The 14,983-nt window shown below is 35.0% G+C and overlaps 1 protein-coding gene across 13 annotated transcripts in view; it reads right to left on the bottom strand.

The window, feature by feature from the left end:
* EPHA5 (EPH receptor A5) overlaps positions 1-14,983 on the bottom strand; it is a 405,634-nt gene that overhangs the window by 181,483 nt on the left and 209,168 nt on the right. Inside the window, exon 6 of one of the 13 annotated variants that reach the window (XM_086407639.1) lies at positions 12,054-12,641. The exons of the other annotated variants lie outside the window; for them this stretch is intronic. Coding sequence (XP_086263765.1) covers positions 12,430-12,641 — 212 coding nt within the window. The 3' untranslated portion in view covers positions 12,054-12,429. Of the gene's footprint in view, positions 1-12,053; positions 12,642-14,983 lie in introns of those variants that run through there. 13 annotated transcript variants of the gene reach the window in all.

Raw genomic sequence — 14,983 nt, 5'->3', positions numbered from 1 at the left:
AATTTCTTTCCTTCTTGTATGGTGTGTTATACACAACTAATGTCTGGAATTGCTTCAGCCATTTTGCTACCATGAAATAATTCCATCTTGAGTCAAAACAGACCAAGAAGAGAGCGAGATCCATGATAAAATAGTTTCTAAAACTTGTGCTTTTCAATGATAAAATATGTTCCCTGCATTGCTTAAGTGCATTCTAGTTGAATTTATGTTATTTGAAGCCTTTTTCTTGCTGTAGAGTCAAACAACTATGAGTTTAAATCCATAATCTGTTAAAATAGGAAAACAATCTGTAAAATAGGGATACAAGTTACATAGTTCAATGAGCTGGTGTGAGAAGTAAATAAGATACTGGGTGATACCTTTGGTTGTTTGTATTTTAGAAAATATTATGTAAGAAAAAATACACATATGATGTATTTCATATATAGGATAACTAAACTCTTGTATAGGATATTTAAAACACCAAAGCCATGGTTGGATTAGAGAAAATCTGAAATACCTTGAGTTTTTCAATACAAAAGGTCAGGACTGAATGAATATGAAGAATGTAAAGGCTATTTAATAGCTCTTTGGTAAAGAGGACCAGATTCAGGGATAAAAGGCAAACCCTGTCTCTATCTTCAATTTCACCAAAAATATTTTAGATATTTTGCTAGAAAATTTAGTTAACATATCTCTATAAAACTAGAACTTGGCACCTAGTGATAAGTGTTTTTGCTATAATCATCATTACCATTATTGTCAGTATATTTAAAGTAAGTTTAAGGAATATTCAGTTAAGAATTTAAAATAAAAAAAGAATTTAAAATAAATTCTGATTAAATATGAAAAAAGACTTGATATTACTAAGACAAAAACAATAAAATTAAGGGAGAGTAGACTGTTGTTACACTAGAGTCTAGCTGCATCATTGATGTGACTCTCTAACAAAATAATAGTTTGGTTTTTTTTTTGCAAGACAGTATGGTTAGTTCTTTTCAAAGTTCATACAGTGTTGAGCTGAATAACCTCATCTCATGTGGAGGTAACTAAAGAAGCCTGCAAGGGATTTTCTAAATGCATAATAGAACATTTATTTTCTTTGCTATCTTGTAATAACGAAGCTTGTGAATACCATCTTCACCAAAAGCAGCACAGTGACATACAGTGTTAGATTTTTTTTTCTGTAAAAGTAAAGTAATGGTAGGAATAGAAATAATGATAGTGCTTTAGAAAGTAGAGGAAAAAATATAAACTACATGATACCTACCAATTATGTAAGTGTGTGATTTCATAGGAGAAGGCAATGGCAACCCACTCCAATACTCTTGCCAGGAGAATCCCAAGGACGGGGGAGCCTGGTGGGCTGCCGTCTCTGGGGTCGCACAGAGTCGGACACAACTGAAGCGACTTAGCAGCAGTGATTTCATAGTTTCAGGAGGCAAGTCACTAATATTTCTAGTCCAAATCCATGGAAAAATAGACTTAAATCCCATTTAAAATTGACTGTTTAGCTCCCTCTAAGTGTACCAATTGGACATGACTGAGCTTGCAGGAAAAGTACAATATTAACATCTTACTGGAAAATGTTTAAAATTGTTCATTTACTCTTTGAATCCTTTATCCTCACTCCAGGGAAGCCCCTTATCCTTATACATAAAATTTAATGGTGTAAAGTTAGCCAAAACAAAAATAGAGTAGTATCTACCCTACAACCTTTTCTACATTTTCACTTTTCATGGTTTCAGGCACCCCTAGTCAACATCAGTTCAAAGATATTAAATGGAAAATTCCAGAAGTTAACATTTCATAAATTTCAATTTCCCACTGTTCTGAGTAGTGTGATATTAATAAAATCTTGCACCAACCTGCTCCATCCCACCTAGGGTCTCCAATCATTGACATCCTCTGCTCTTGACATCCAGAAATCCACGTCTTTAAGGCTAAATCATCCAGGACTACTTAAGGCAGATGATCTTCCTTCGGCTAGATCATCAGAAGGTTAATAGAAGCCTAATGCCACATGACAATGCCTAGGTCATTCATTTTATCTAGTCCAAAAGGCATTTTATCATCTCTGCTACTGCTAAGTCACTTTAGTCCTGTCCGACTCTGTGCAACCCCATAGACGGCAGCCCACCAGGCTCCCCCGTCCCTGGGATTCTCCAGGCAACTACACTGGAGTGGGTTGCCATTTCCTTCTCCAGTGCATGAAAGTGAAAAGTGAAAGTGAAGTCACTCAGTCGTGTCCGACTCCCAGCGACCCCATGGACTACAGCCTACCAGGCTCCTCGGTCCATGGGATTTTCCAGGCAAGAGTACTGGAGTGGGGTGCCATTGCCTTCTCTGATTTTTTTTTATCATCTCATATCATCACAAAAACCAAAAGATTTGTACAGTACAATAAGATATTTTAGGAAAGAGAGAGTTTATATTGATATAACTCTTATTACAGTATATTGTTATAACTGTTCTATTATTAAGAGTTATTGCCATTAATCTCTACTGTGCCAAATTTATAAATTAAATTTTATCATAGACATGTACATATAGGAAAAACACAGTATATCTGTACAGGGCTCCATACTATCCAAGGTTTTAGACATCTACTGGGGGTTGTGGAATGCATTCTCCGCAAGTAAGGGGGAATACTGTAAACCACTAAACTACTACCATCATGTCCATTACCACCAATAATAACTTTAAAACACTACTGATTTACTGTCTACAAAGGACTCTTCTGAAAGACAACTATGTCTTTCTATATCTCAGCATATAAAGGGTTAATTGAGCGTAAGTAATAACAAGTGAGGTCTTATTAATATGAGCAGATGGCTGATGACAGAAGTTATAGCCTGAAACTTTAGTAATTTATAAAATAATAAATTTTGTCACCTTTAAATGTCATTTACTACTTCATTAGGGAAAAATAATGATTGTTTAAAAAATAGAAAGACATCCTCTAAATTCATATACCTAAAATACATAGATGTAATAAAAGCAGAGAGACACGGTGGTTGTAATAAGACTGTATTTGTTTTTGGTTCATACCACAAGCCTAAGGGAAATCATTGCTTGAGTTGTAGTTTAAGCATCGGTTTGCAGTACAGGTCACATCCTCAGGCCTTTCAGGCTTGAAAATTCAACAAACTCGCCTCTCTTTTCTTACTAATGGAAGAAATTTGTAAAAAGTGAGATCAAAAAGCCAGCACTCGAAGTAATTTTAATGGAAAACATTTCATATCTTCAAATAAATTCCTCAAGCTTGATGCTTGTTTTGACAAAGAAGATATTGGTGTCTTTGTGCCCAGCTACAAAATCAGTAATTTGCTCTGACTGAATTCCAATAAAGCGTTAAGTGGACTGTCAAATATTAATAAAATTAGATGTAACAGAATAAATTAAAATACTCCCAATAGTCAAAAATCTTTAAGATATTTTTTTCTCAGTTCATTTTGTGTTACTGTATCATTCAATACTAGGTCATTATCAGCAAAGATTGATTATGCTGGTATTATGTTCACCAAACTAGGCATGTCTATTAAAATAGATATAAGGGCAGTTAAAAAATAGTGTATCATTTTTTTAAAATAAATGCAACTGTATATCCTAAGTGGATTTGAATAAATGCCTCTATAGATATGTATATGAGATAAAGGAAGCAAAATATAAAGAAAAAATGTGAAGTCAATAAGTCAACTCATATTTGATTCTATTGCTGCTGAGCTTAATAGCCAAGTTATCATTAATTCTCTTCTGTTTTATTTTATTAGACTTTATTCTTCAATTCTTTACTTCTTCTGAGGAAAAATGCATTTCTAGGGTTGGAGTAGGATGGACTTTTTAAACTGCTTTTATATCTTTCAGAATGCTCAATAGAGTATAATTAATGCAGGAGGTGTTGAATAAATAATGTTTGAATGAATGACAGTCAATTTCAGAAAAATCACATGAACAAGTCATTTCAGCACGCTGTGCAAAAAAAAGTTTTAGTATTCTAAGTAAACTTCATTTAGAACCTAATAAAGGACTCATGCATATGCTTGATTTAAACATGATTTCACATCTGTGTCTTCACGCTTATGGTACATCAGGTCACTGGGAATGCTTTCAGAACTTTGTTCACAAGGAAGCAGGAGAGCACTTCAGAGTGAGGTTTTAAACAAACTGATATGTTATCCATATCAATTTATAATATCCATCTTTATGCAAATAAGTTCTTAGCATACATGCCAATGAGATGAATGAGTGAACATTTCAAATGCTGAGTTGCTACAACTCTGTACTGAACCATGAGAATACTTGATAGTTCACACTGGAAATGGATTTTTGAGCACTATTCTGCTAAATAGGGAGTGAGTTTACAATAAGAATTACACAAAGCTAGTTTAAAAGCTTCCAAGTGAGTAGTAAGCAGAATAGAGTACCTACATTAGTAAGAAAGAGAATAGTATGAACAAAATCATTGCTGGTGTATATACAGAGTGTCAGCAGGTATTTTCTAAAGAGCTTTACAGAAAAGCGACATCAAGGAATTCAGATTAAAAGGTGTTACCATCTCACTATAGAGGAGGAACATGAAACAAATATCAACCTCCTGTAAGCGTAATTTTTCTCAAATGTGGGCCAAACACCCGGCAGCAGGATGTGTGTGTGTGTGTGTGTGTGTATGTGTGTTTTAAAAAATGCATGTTCTTGGACCCTCCCTTGGATACACTGAATCAAAAATACAGGCTGTGCAGTCCATGAGTCCATAAATACACTATAGATTGAAAACACCATGCATTGCTCTTAACCAGCATAGTATTTATTATACAAAATTTCTCTCTGGAATGAGCTCAGCCATTCACAGTGAATCTTTCTGTCAAGATTATAGAGTGTCTAAAGAAAGAGAGATTAAGTAGGAAAGTCAGCTGGGCAGTAGACTTTAAATAATAATGTCTTATTTCAGAGTTTTGGAACACCTAAACCTATGAATTACAATTAGGACTCTGTGTCTGGATCCTTAATTTAAAAGAGATGGGAGATGCACCCAACATAAATAAGAAAGCAAAAGTTTTGGCATTTGAAGAATTCCAAAAAAGGTTTTAAACATATTACACATCACACCAATAACTGAAATTATAACATTAATTAAAATAATAATTCAACTTATTATTCTAAGAAATATCTTAAGAAACACAGGTTCTAGGCACTATTATGATTCCCAGGGGAAGACTCCAGAAAAACATGTAAGAAAGCAAATACTTATATTGCCTGTACTCCAGGTTACATTAGAGAGCAAAGCCCAAGCTGTAGAGCAGGGAAAACTTTTCTTAAGGAAACAGTGATTTAAGCAGATCTGAAGACTGAGCTATCTAGGACAATGACGTATAATAAGAAACAGGCTTCAAGCAGAGGAAATAACAATACTGACTAGTGATTCAAGCACACTAGTTCTAGAGTAAGAATTTCCTGGTTTAGATTCCTATTCCCTCACTTACTAGATTTGTGACCTTGGGCAAACCACTTCACATCTTTAAACTTCAGTTTCTTCATCCTAAAAATGGGAATAATAATAATATTATGTCATGAAGATATTGCTAGGATTAAATAAGAAAAAGCAAATAGAGTTCTTCGCATAGCAATATGCACACTGTAAGTGCTGAAACATGCTAGCCATCATCGATCATCATCTTTGTCATTGTTACCACAATAGATAAAAGAGAGAAAGAGAGGGAACAGAAGTCCCTGACATGCCTTTTTAGAAACCAGAGGAGTCTCTAGAAAGATTCTTGCCAGTGAACCAAAAAAGTATTTTGATGATTTCTAAAAATATTCCACCCCATCTGCTAATCCTTATTAAATAAACCAGAGATGAAATATGGACAAATTCATTACATTAGTGTCTCATCTTTGAACTGTGTTTTCCAAGCAGAAATAAGCACAGGAAAAGCTCAGAATGCATGCCTCACTTAAGCCAAGTTTCAATGGGAATGGGCAGTTGCAGTTGGTAAAATTAAAGGATTTTTGTTAGTAGCCATAATGAGTACACTAACCTGGTCACAGAAGATCAGTATGACACCAGTGAAGAGATATTCATGATATGTAATTACAGAAAACAATTTTTTTGTCTCTAGATAGTCTTCCTTAGAAACTTCAAGAACTGACAAATCAATATTCATCTTTAAATAGAAATAATGTAGCTAAAAATTTTGTCTTGTCCAAATACATTTTGATAAGAACAGAAATTATGTGACTCTTTCCTATATACAAAGTATTGCTCTTACTTTGATGCTGTTTCTCTGCTTATTTCCTTATGTTAATTGTTCTGGATATTTTACTGAATTTGAAAATTTTCAATGCTAATGTAAAACAGTATTTTAAGAAATCATTGATGATAGAATCATCATTGATGATGACTCTAATTATATAATTATCTAATTATATGATTCTAATTATCATAATTCACTATTCCTATAAGCTTGAAGTAGGTTTTTTTTGTTGTTGTTGTTGTTACCTGAGGCATCACTGATTCTATGCTATTTTTCACTTTAAAGTATTTTTCTCTTCTCATTTTACTTCACCAATGAGTTTGTCTATATAATACTCATAAAGTCTAAAACGTATTTATCTCATGCATGTATTCAGTCGCTAAATTGTGTCCAACTCTTTGTGACCCCATCAACTGCAGCCTTCCAGGCTCCACTGTCCATGGGATTTTCCAGGTAAGAATACTTGAGTAGGTTGTCATTTCCTTCTCCAGGGGATCTTCCAACCCAGAGAGAGAATTTGCGTCTCCTGCTTCTCCTGCATTGGCAGATGGATTCTTTACTACTGAGCCACCTGGAGAAGCCTTATTTATCTCACAGTATTCTTTCTATGTGTACATGTTAAGTCACTTCAGTCATGTCTGACTCTTTGTGACCCTATAGACTGTAGCCCACCAAGCTTTTCTGTCCATGGGATCCTCCAGGTAAGAACACTGGAGTGGGCTGCCATGCCCTCCTTCAGGGGATCTTCTTGACCCAGGGATCGAACCCACGTCTTTTAAGTCTTCTGTTTTGACAGGTGGGTTCTTTACCACTAGCACTACCTGAGAAACTTTTCCAAGAACTCACACTGTTGAAAAGTTTCTTATAAACTATTATAGTAACATTTATCAATATCTTATTATGTACTAAGCATTACTCTGTTTTATAGATATTAACTGAATGAAAATCACTACATTAAGGCTTTAAATTGGATAAAGAATGCTCACAAATTGGGTAGTCAGAGGATCTGGGTCTCTGTCCCTGGGTGAACTGGTATGTAAAGTGCAGCGGATGTATGAAAGCTCGCTGGATGGCAAAAACATTAAGTGGATCTAGAAAACATTTTGATTATGGTGAAAAAAATTAGTTGTCAGAATGAGATATTTAATATAACTATTACGTGAAATTAAAAAACCTATGCATCCAATGCTAAATAAATTTTTAATAAGAATACTTATGCAGAGAAATAAGCAATCCATGTAAAGGGTACTGTTTAGGAAAATGGCAAATGGATTTGGGATAAAAGCAGTACATAAAAAATATCAATATATAAACCACAAGAGGACCTTGCATAGTTCAAACATGGTAATGTGCCATGTTTGAGTTAAGAGATATCGTTAACTCTCATAATCTGAAGTAAAAAGGAAATACAGAACGAAAGAAAGAAAGAACAAAGGAAGGAAAGAGTGAAGAAAGGAAGGATGGAGGGGGAAAGAAGAAAGAGCAGGAGGCAGGAATGGAAGAAGGAAGAGAGAGAGAAAGATAGGATGGACAAATCTTAATTATTTGAAAAAACATATTTCTTCAGAATAACGGAGGTAACCCAATTAACAATTACAGGCAGAAATTTTCATTCAAATTGAACAAATTCATGGATATCATAGTTTGAATATGGTGGCAAATCTGAAGATTTTTCAGCAGTTTCAAGGTTGAGATTCTGAAGTAGTAATGCTACTAATGGCAGCAGCAATTGCAATAAGGTTAAGTGCCTGCCATTTATTGCTTGACAGCTGCAGTGGCCATGTTTTGCTTCATCAAGCCAGATCTGTGGTAGAGTACTGGGCACTTCTCCTGAAACTTAGCCCTTATCTTTGAATCTATTTTTCTCAATGATTGTATAAGCCACTTAATACCCTTTATTACAGGCCTCTTTTGTTTAAACCACTTAGAGTAAATTTTGTTTACAACTAAGAAAACTGACATTAAAATCTAAAAAATGTTCCCAAAAGAGAAGTGTTGCAGGCAAAAGTCTTTTAAAAGAATGGGAGTTTGGACCTGTGATTCCACTGGTTAAATTTCCTTTTTTTTTTTTTTTTTTTTTTTACTTTTTTATATAAAATCTTTCTTATTCTCTCTCTTTTAAAATTTTTTAAATTTATTTTTTAATTAAATTTATTTATTTTAATTAGAGGCAAATTACTTTACAATATTGTATTGGTTTTGCCGTACATCAACATGAATCTGCCACGGGTGTACATGTGATCCCAATCCTGAACCCCCCTCCCACCTCCCTCCCTTGACCATCCCTCTGAGTCATCCCAGTGCATCAGCCCCAAGCATCCTGTATCCTGCATCGAACCTGGACTGGAGATTCGTTTCTTATATGATATTATACATGTTTCAATGCCATTCTCCCAAATCATCCCCCCCTCCCTCTCCCACGGAGTCCAAAAAACTGTTCTATATATCTATGTCTCTTTTGCTGTCTCCCATACAGGGTTATTGTTACCATCTTTCTAAATTCCATATATATGCATTAGTATACTGTATTGGTGTTTTTCTTTCTGGCTTACTTCACTCTGTATAATAGGCTCCAGTTTCATCCACCTCATTAGAACTGATTCAAATGTATTCTTTTTAGTGGCTGAGTAATATTCCATTGTGTATATGTACCACAGCTTTCTTATCCATTCATCTGCTGATGGACATCTAGGTTGTTTCCATGTCCTGGCTATTATAAACAGTGCTGCGATGAACACTGGAGTACATGTGTCTCTTTCAATTCTGGTTTCCTCGACTGGTTAAATTTCAGTGTAGCAAGAACCTATGTAGTTTTTAAAGGATGTTGCTAGTTTTAATCTAACAACAGCAGACATATAGTGGCTATATCTTACCACCTCTGGTCACTGCAAATAAAGGGATTCTTGAAGATGTTTTTGGTGACCAAATTTCATCTGCTTTAGTACTCTTGCCCATCGTGGCTCAGTAGGTAAAGAATCTGCCTGTAACAAGGAAGACCTGGGATCATCCCTGGGTCAGAAAAATCCCCTAGAGAAGGTTACGGCAATCCACGCCAGTATTTTGCCTGGAGAATTCCATGGATAGAGGAGCCTTGTGAGCTATAGTCTATAGGGTTGCAAAGAGTTGGATGCGACTGAGCGACTTTCAGTTTCACTCAGTACTATAAAAGCATGAGAAAAATAAGAAATATAGGTGGGACAGGATGAGTCTGGTTGCACTGCAGAATTTAAAGAAATAAAATTAGTGTCTCAAAGTTTAAATTTCTCTGTTCAATTCATATTGAGATGATCAGAGTCTTCATGCTGTAAATATCTCATGTCCTCTTAGGATGACAGAACTGTGCATCAAAAACCAAGTCTTAGACCACAGAATTCCTGAACTGCTAAAATTATGGATTTATTGCCTTACCTTATGAGAAAATGAAGCCACTGATTGGAAAACATGAAATCCTGAGCACTGGAATGTGGATATGGGGGAGAAAATATATGATTGAAAATATTCTCAGCTTCCAAAACTTACTGAGTCTCTCTTGGTACCATTAAGTTCTTCCACACCTGGCTGAGGAAGCTACTCCTTGATGTCTTCAATACCTTATCTAAAATCATTAAGTGATAGAAGGAAGTATTTGTCTTCTTGCTCAAACTTATTTACTCCATCTGAACTCAAGATCCCAACATCCTCTTGGGAGCCAATTATGCAGTCAATGCTGCGGACAAAAAAACTTCCTGAATATGTCTCACAAAACTCTATAACTTAAATCCGCAGAAGCATATGGAATATGTGTGTGAAAATGGATTTTATATGTTCCTTACAGAAGAGTGAGAAACAATTTAATTCAAGCTGGTATATATACATGATTAGAGATCCAATGTGCTTCTCTAGGTAGCTAGCTAGCACAAATGCTAAATGCTTGTTCAATTAGTTGACCATGATCTGGATTTGAAAGGTGAACTATGTTTTTATAGTTCAGATACTAGGAATTCCTTGTTTTAATGAAGAAGGAATTAAATGACCAACTAAAATAGGAACACTGAAATTGATTTATTTGCCAAGACTTATGAAACTATCCACTAATTACAACTTCAGAAAGGACTCAGAAGACATGTTCTTCACCATAATTATAAGAAATAAATTGATGAGAACAGTGCCACTTTTATAACCAAAATCTCTAAAATTTATCTTTTCTTGAGAACACAGAGGTTGAAGATGCAGTGAAATGATTTCTTAATTTCTTAGGGATCAGATATGGCAGAGACCAAGTAGTAGCATTTTACCACTAAAAAGAAAGTGGACATGGATTTCATAATAGGTGAAAATGTGAATGGTAAAAAGTCTAGCACCAAGGCACTAAGCGACTGAAATAATGGACCCTCTTATCTATACCACTAATGATATCAAGGTCTAAGAAATACAAATGAAAATTTAGTGACCTAGTTAGTCATGGTGTCTCACCAACACCCAGACCTGAGTAACTTCATTTACCCTATTAAATGAAGAGAAAATTGACTGTCCATATGGAGGACTGTGCAAGTAACATATATTAATATTGTACATTTCCTTTTCAGCTTATCTGAGAGAAATCTCTGGCCATTTCTAGATAAGTTGGGGGGGGGTGCAGGGCTGGGGGTTACCGCCCGGATTGTAAATTTTAGATTTCAAGATCTAAATTTAGATTTAGAAACTAGGATATAGAATATACATTTAACAGATTATAGAGCTAACACTAATCTCTGTGGACCCAAAATACCCCTAAGAAACCATGATCTGAGTGGAGGCTATGATGGTAATGTGATGAATGAGATTTTGTCCTGAGCCCACATTACAACTGACACATTGATGCCTCCATTCAATTCTTTATTTCACCAGTCATAAGTGTATACTTGGAAGATTTCCTCTTCAACTATAAAAAAATCTCCTTGTCTCTGAGCCCCATGCAATAAAACCTGTGAAACTACAGTAATGACCAAACTAAACTAAATCATAGAGCTTCCTCTTTTTATTCTTCCTCCTACCAAAAGAGTAAACACACACACCTAGTGGATCTGTGGGGAATACAGCAGTTAATGCCACCGTTCAAAATACATTAGAGTAAAAAATTAGTATTACCTACATGCAAATGTAAATTACCTCGTTTAGTCTATATAGAAGACAAACAACTGAACTCATCTCACACGCTAGTAAAGTAATGTTCAAAATTCTCCAAGCCAGGCTTCAGCAATACGTGAACCGTGAACTTCCAGATATTCAAGCTGGTTTTACAAAAGGCAGAGGAACCAGAGATCAAATTGCCAACATCCACTGGATCATGGAAAAAGCAAGAGAGTTCCAGAAAAACATCTATTTCTCCTTTATTGACTATGCCAAAGCCTTTGACTGTGTGGATCAATAAACTGTGGAAAATTCTGAAAGAGAGGGGCATACCAGAACACCTGACCTACCTCTTGAGAAACCTATATGCAGGTCAGGAAGCAACAGTTAGAACTGGACATGGAACAACAGACTGGTTCCAAATAGGAAAAGGAGTATGTCAAGGCTGTATATTGTCACACTGATTATTTAACTTATATGTGGAGCACATCATGAGAAATGCTGGGCTGGAAGAAGCACAAGCTGGAATCAAGATTGCCGGGAGAAATATCAATAACCTCAGGTATGCAAATGACACCACCCTTATGGCAGAAAGTGAAGAGGAACTAAAAAGCTCCTGATGAAAGTGAAAGAGGAGAATGCAAAACTTGGCTTAAAGCTCAACATTCAGAAAACTAAGATCATGGCATCTGGTCCCATCACTTCATGGGAAATAGATGAGGAAACAGTGGAAACAGTGTCAGACTTCATTTTTTGTGGATCCAAAATGACGGCAGATGGTGATTGCAGCCATGAAATTAAAAGACACTTACTCCTTGGAAGCAAAGTTATGACCAACCTAGATAGCATATTCAAAAGCTGAGACATTACTTTGCCAACAAAGGTCCGTCTAGACAAGGCTACAGTTTTTCCAGTAGTCATGTATGGACTTGAGAGTTTGACTGTGAAGAAAGCTGAGTGCCGAGGAATTGATGCTTGTGTTGGAGAAGACTCTTGAGAGTCCCTTGGACTGCAAGGAGATCCAACCAGTCCATCCTAAAGGAGATCAATCCTGGGTGTTCTTTGGAAGGAATGATGCTAAAGCTGAAACTCCAGTACTTTGGCCACCTCATGCAAAGATTTGACTCATTGGAAAGACTGTGATGCTGGCAGGAGGAGAAGGCGACGACAGAGGATGAGATGGTTTGATCGCATCACTGACTTGATGGACGTGAGTTTGAGTGAACTCCGGGAGTTGGTGATGGACAGGGAGGCCTGGCGTGCTGCAGTTCAAGGGGTCGCAAAGAGTCGGACAGGACTGAGCATCTGAACTGAACTGAACTGATTACAAAGATAGCCAGTAAGCTCTCTCCACAGAAGAAAGTCAAAAAAGACCCTCAGAATTATCATAGTAATGATCGAGCAAGTGACAATGAACTTCTTTTTCAACATCTCAGTAAACAGAGATCAACAAAAAATGTTTGTCTCCCTCTTCTCAGAAACACTTGTGTGCTTTTACCATCAGCATTCTCTTAAATTTCCAACTCTATGGCATAATTTAGTTTCAACCCCGGGCATTGCCACAGCCTGTAAGACATCATTCTGCACAAGTTTGTAAACTGCATCAAACTGAAAGTACCTGATGAAATGGAATTATCATGCCCCTGGATACCTTTGGAAGAATCAAGAAATAAAACCTTTCAACATAAAGGAATCACCTTTCTTAGTGATATTTCTGATAGTCTGGGACAGGTTGGGACATTCCCTCCAAAATGTTTGTTACACTTTGTAACTCATATCATGTTAATCTAGCCCTCTGATGAAAAAGTCAGAGTCTAAGACTAATTCAAAACAATTAAAATTTGATCTATTTTAGTTCAGAATTAGGATTCTGTACCTTGGCTTATTAAAGTATGAATACTTTTGGTTTTTTAGTTGGGATGAGCTTTTTGTTTCTGGGGATAAAATATACATTTGTATATATTAAAAGAGTGTCATGATATTAAAAGAGTGTTCTTGATAAAGTATGCCCAGTGCAAAATTATTTTAAAGTAAAACCCTAAAAAATAAGTTTATAGAGGAATATGATAAATGCACACTCTTTTGTGAGCTGATAGTGAAACATTTAACATAACTGTTTTCAATGGGATATTTAATTTTCATACGATGTTAACATATCACTCTCCATCTACTTATCCATCTATCTAGCAGTTATATTTTTGATGACCTAAACCAGTAAGACAAAATAAATGATAATACAATAGGAATGAACAATAGAAGTATTGTCATGTAAATAATCTAAATGCATTTTCTGTAAAAAAAATTTTTATACATCAATTTTTCCAAATCACTAGAAAACTTAAGGAGCTCCATGGAATTTATTTTTTCTAAGTTTGAGCTTAATAAAGCATGGTTTGTATTATCCATGATTTTATCCACTTTGCAATTCAACTGTTAAAGTTCTTTATATAATTTATGTATTCAAATTTTTTCCTGTCATTTGCCCTTCTCACACACAATTTTCCTTTACCTTTTTGTAAATTACTTTTCCCACCCTCAATTTTCCCACTTCATGTGTGTTTGTATGTTTTGACTGTGATAATTCCCACAACTTTGCAATTTTTTGTCAATCTCAGTACTATTTGTCGAATTCTACAAGGCCCATCCCATAAATTCCAACTAATTGTAGTATTTAGTTTTCCTTAAAACTTCATCTTTTAACTTGACTATTAATTTACATGCAAAAAAGTATCATTTGAATTCAGACGACTTCTCACAAAAGCAAAATGCTAGACTCCATAATGATTTAATAGCTGGAAAAATGTCTTAAATGCTGTGTAAACATCCATAAATTAATCATTTAATCACTATCCTCAGCATAAAATCATTATTTCTTTTTATAGACTGATGAGCCAGGGTTACCTAATCAATTTAAATTTCTAGACTAATGTAAGATTCTTATCTTGAAAAAATTACTAATTTTTTTCTTGTATGTGTTGAACATAATTTTGAATCTGGGCTGTTCATATATCACATTGATGTCACTAATATAAATCAATCAGAAAATGACAGAACAAATTATAAATTTGAAACAAATAAATTAAGAAACAAATGCATTTCTCAATAAACACTCCATGGAGATTGAAACTAAAGTTGAAATCTGTTAAAAGAAGTTTTGTATAAAAACCACATATGGTACAGATAACTTTCTGTAATTTAAGGCTGAGAAAATATTCAGACATTAAAACCAACTCCTGTAGCCCACTTTCTATAATGTTGGTACTTGATAAATGTCCAGCACCGTGGCATTATTTCTAAGAGTTACTTGAAGTCAATAATTTTTGTGAAATTGATATTTAGTTGGTCTGAAATGTCAGACCCTGAGAAAATCTCCATCTTGTTTTTATTTTTTGGTAGGTTTGTAAGGATTTTACAGTACGTATGCTCTGAAAACTTGGGGGAAAAACAGCAAATCAAAAGTCAATAAAGTTTCTGCTCTGAATACAAATGTTTGTTTTAGGTGATAGCCATTCCTTGAATAGTCAGATAGAAATTTTTCTTTCTTGACATTTAAAGTATTTGTAGTTCAAAAAACATACTGTGCAGTCCTAAAAGGCCAGTAAGTAAAAACACCTGGAGCAAATATTTATTAATAATTTCATTTAAAAAACAGTTATCTAGTT

Source organism: Bos grunniens, chromosome 6 (assembly GCF_055505025.1).
Source record: "Bos grunniens cultivar Pamir isolate PY7600 chromosome 6, Bosgru_T2T1.0, whole genome shotgun sequence".
Taxonomy (NCBI): domain Eukaryota; kingdom Metazoa; phylum Chordata; class Mammalia; order Artiodactyla; family Bovidae; genus Bos; species Bos grunniens.
The sequence above is the reverse complement of the archived record's forward strand: the minus strand, read 5'-3'. Positions and strand labels throughout refer to the sequence as shown.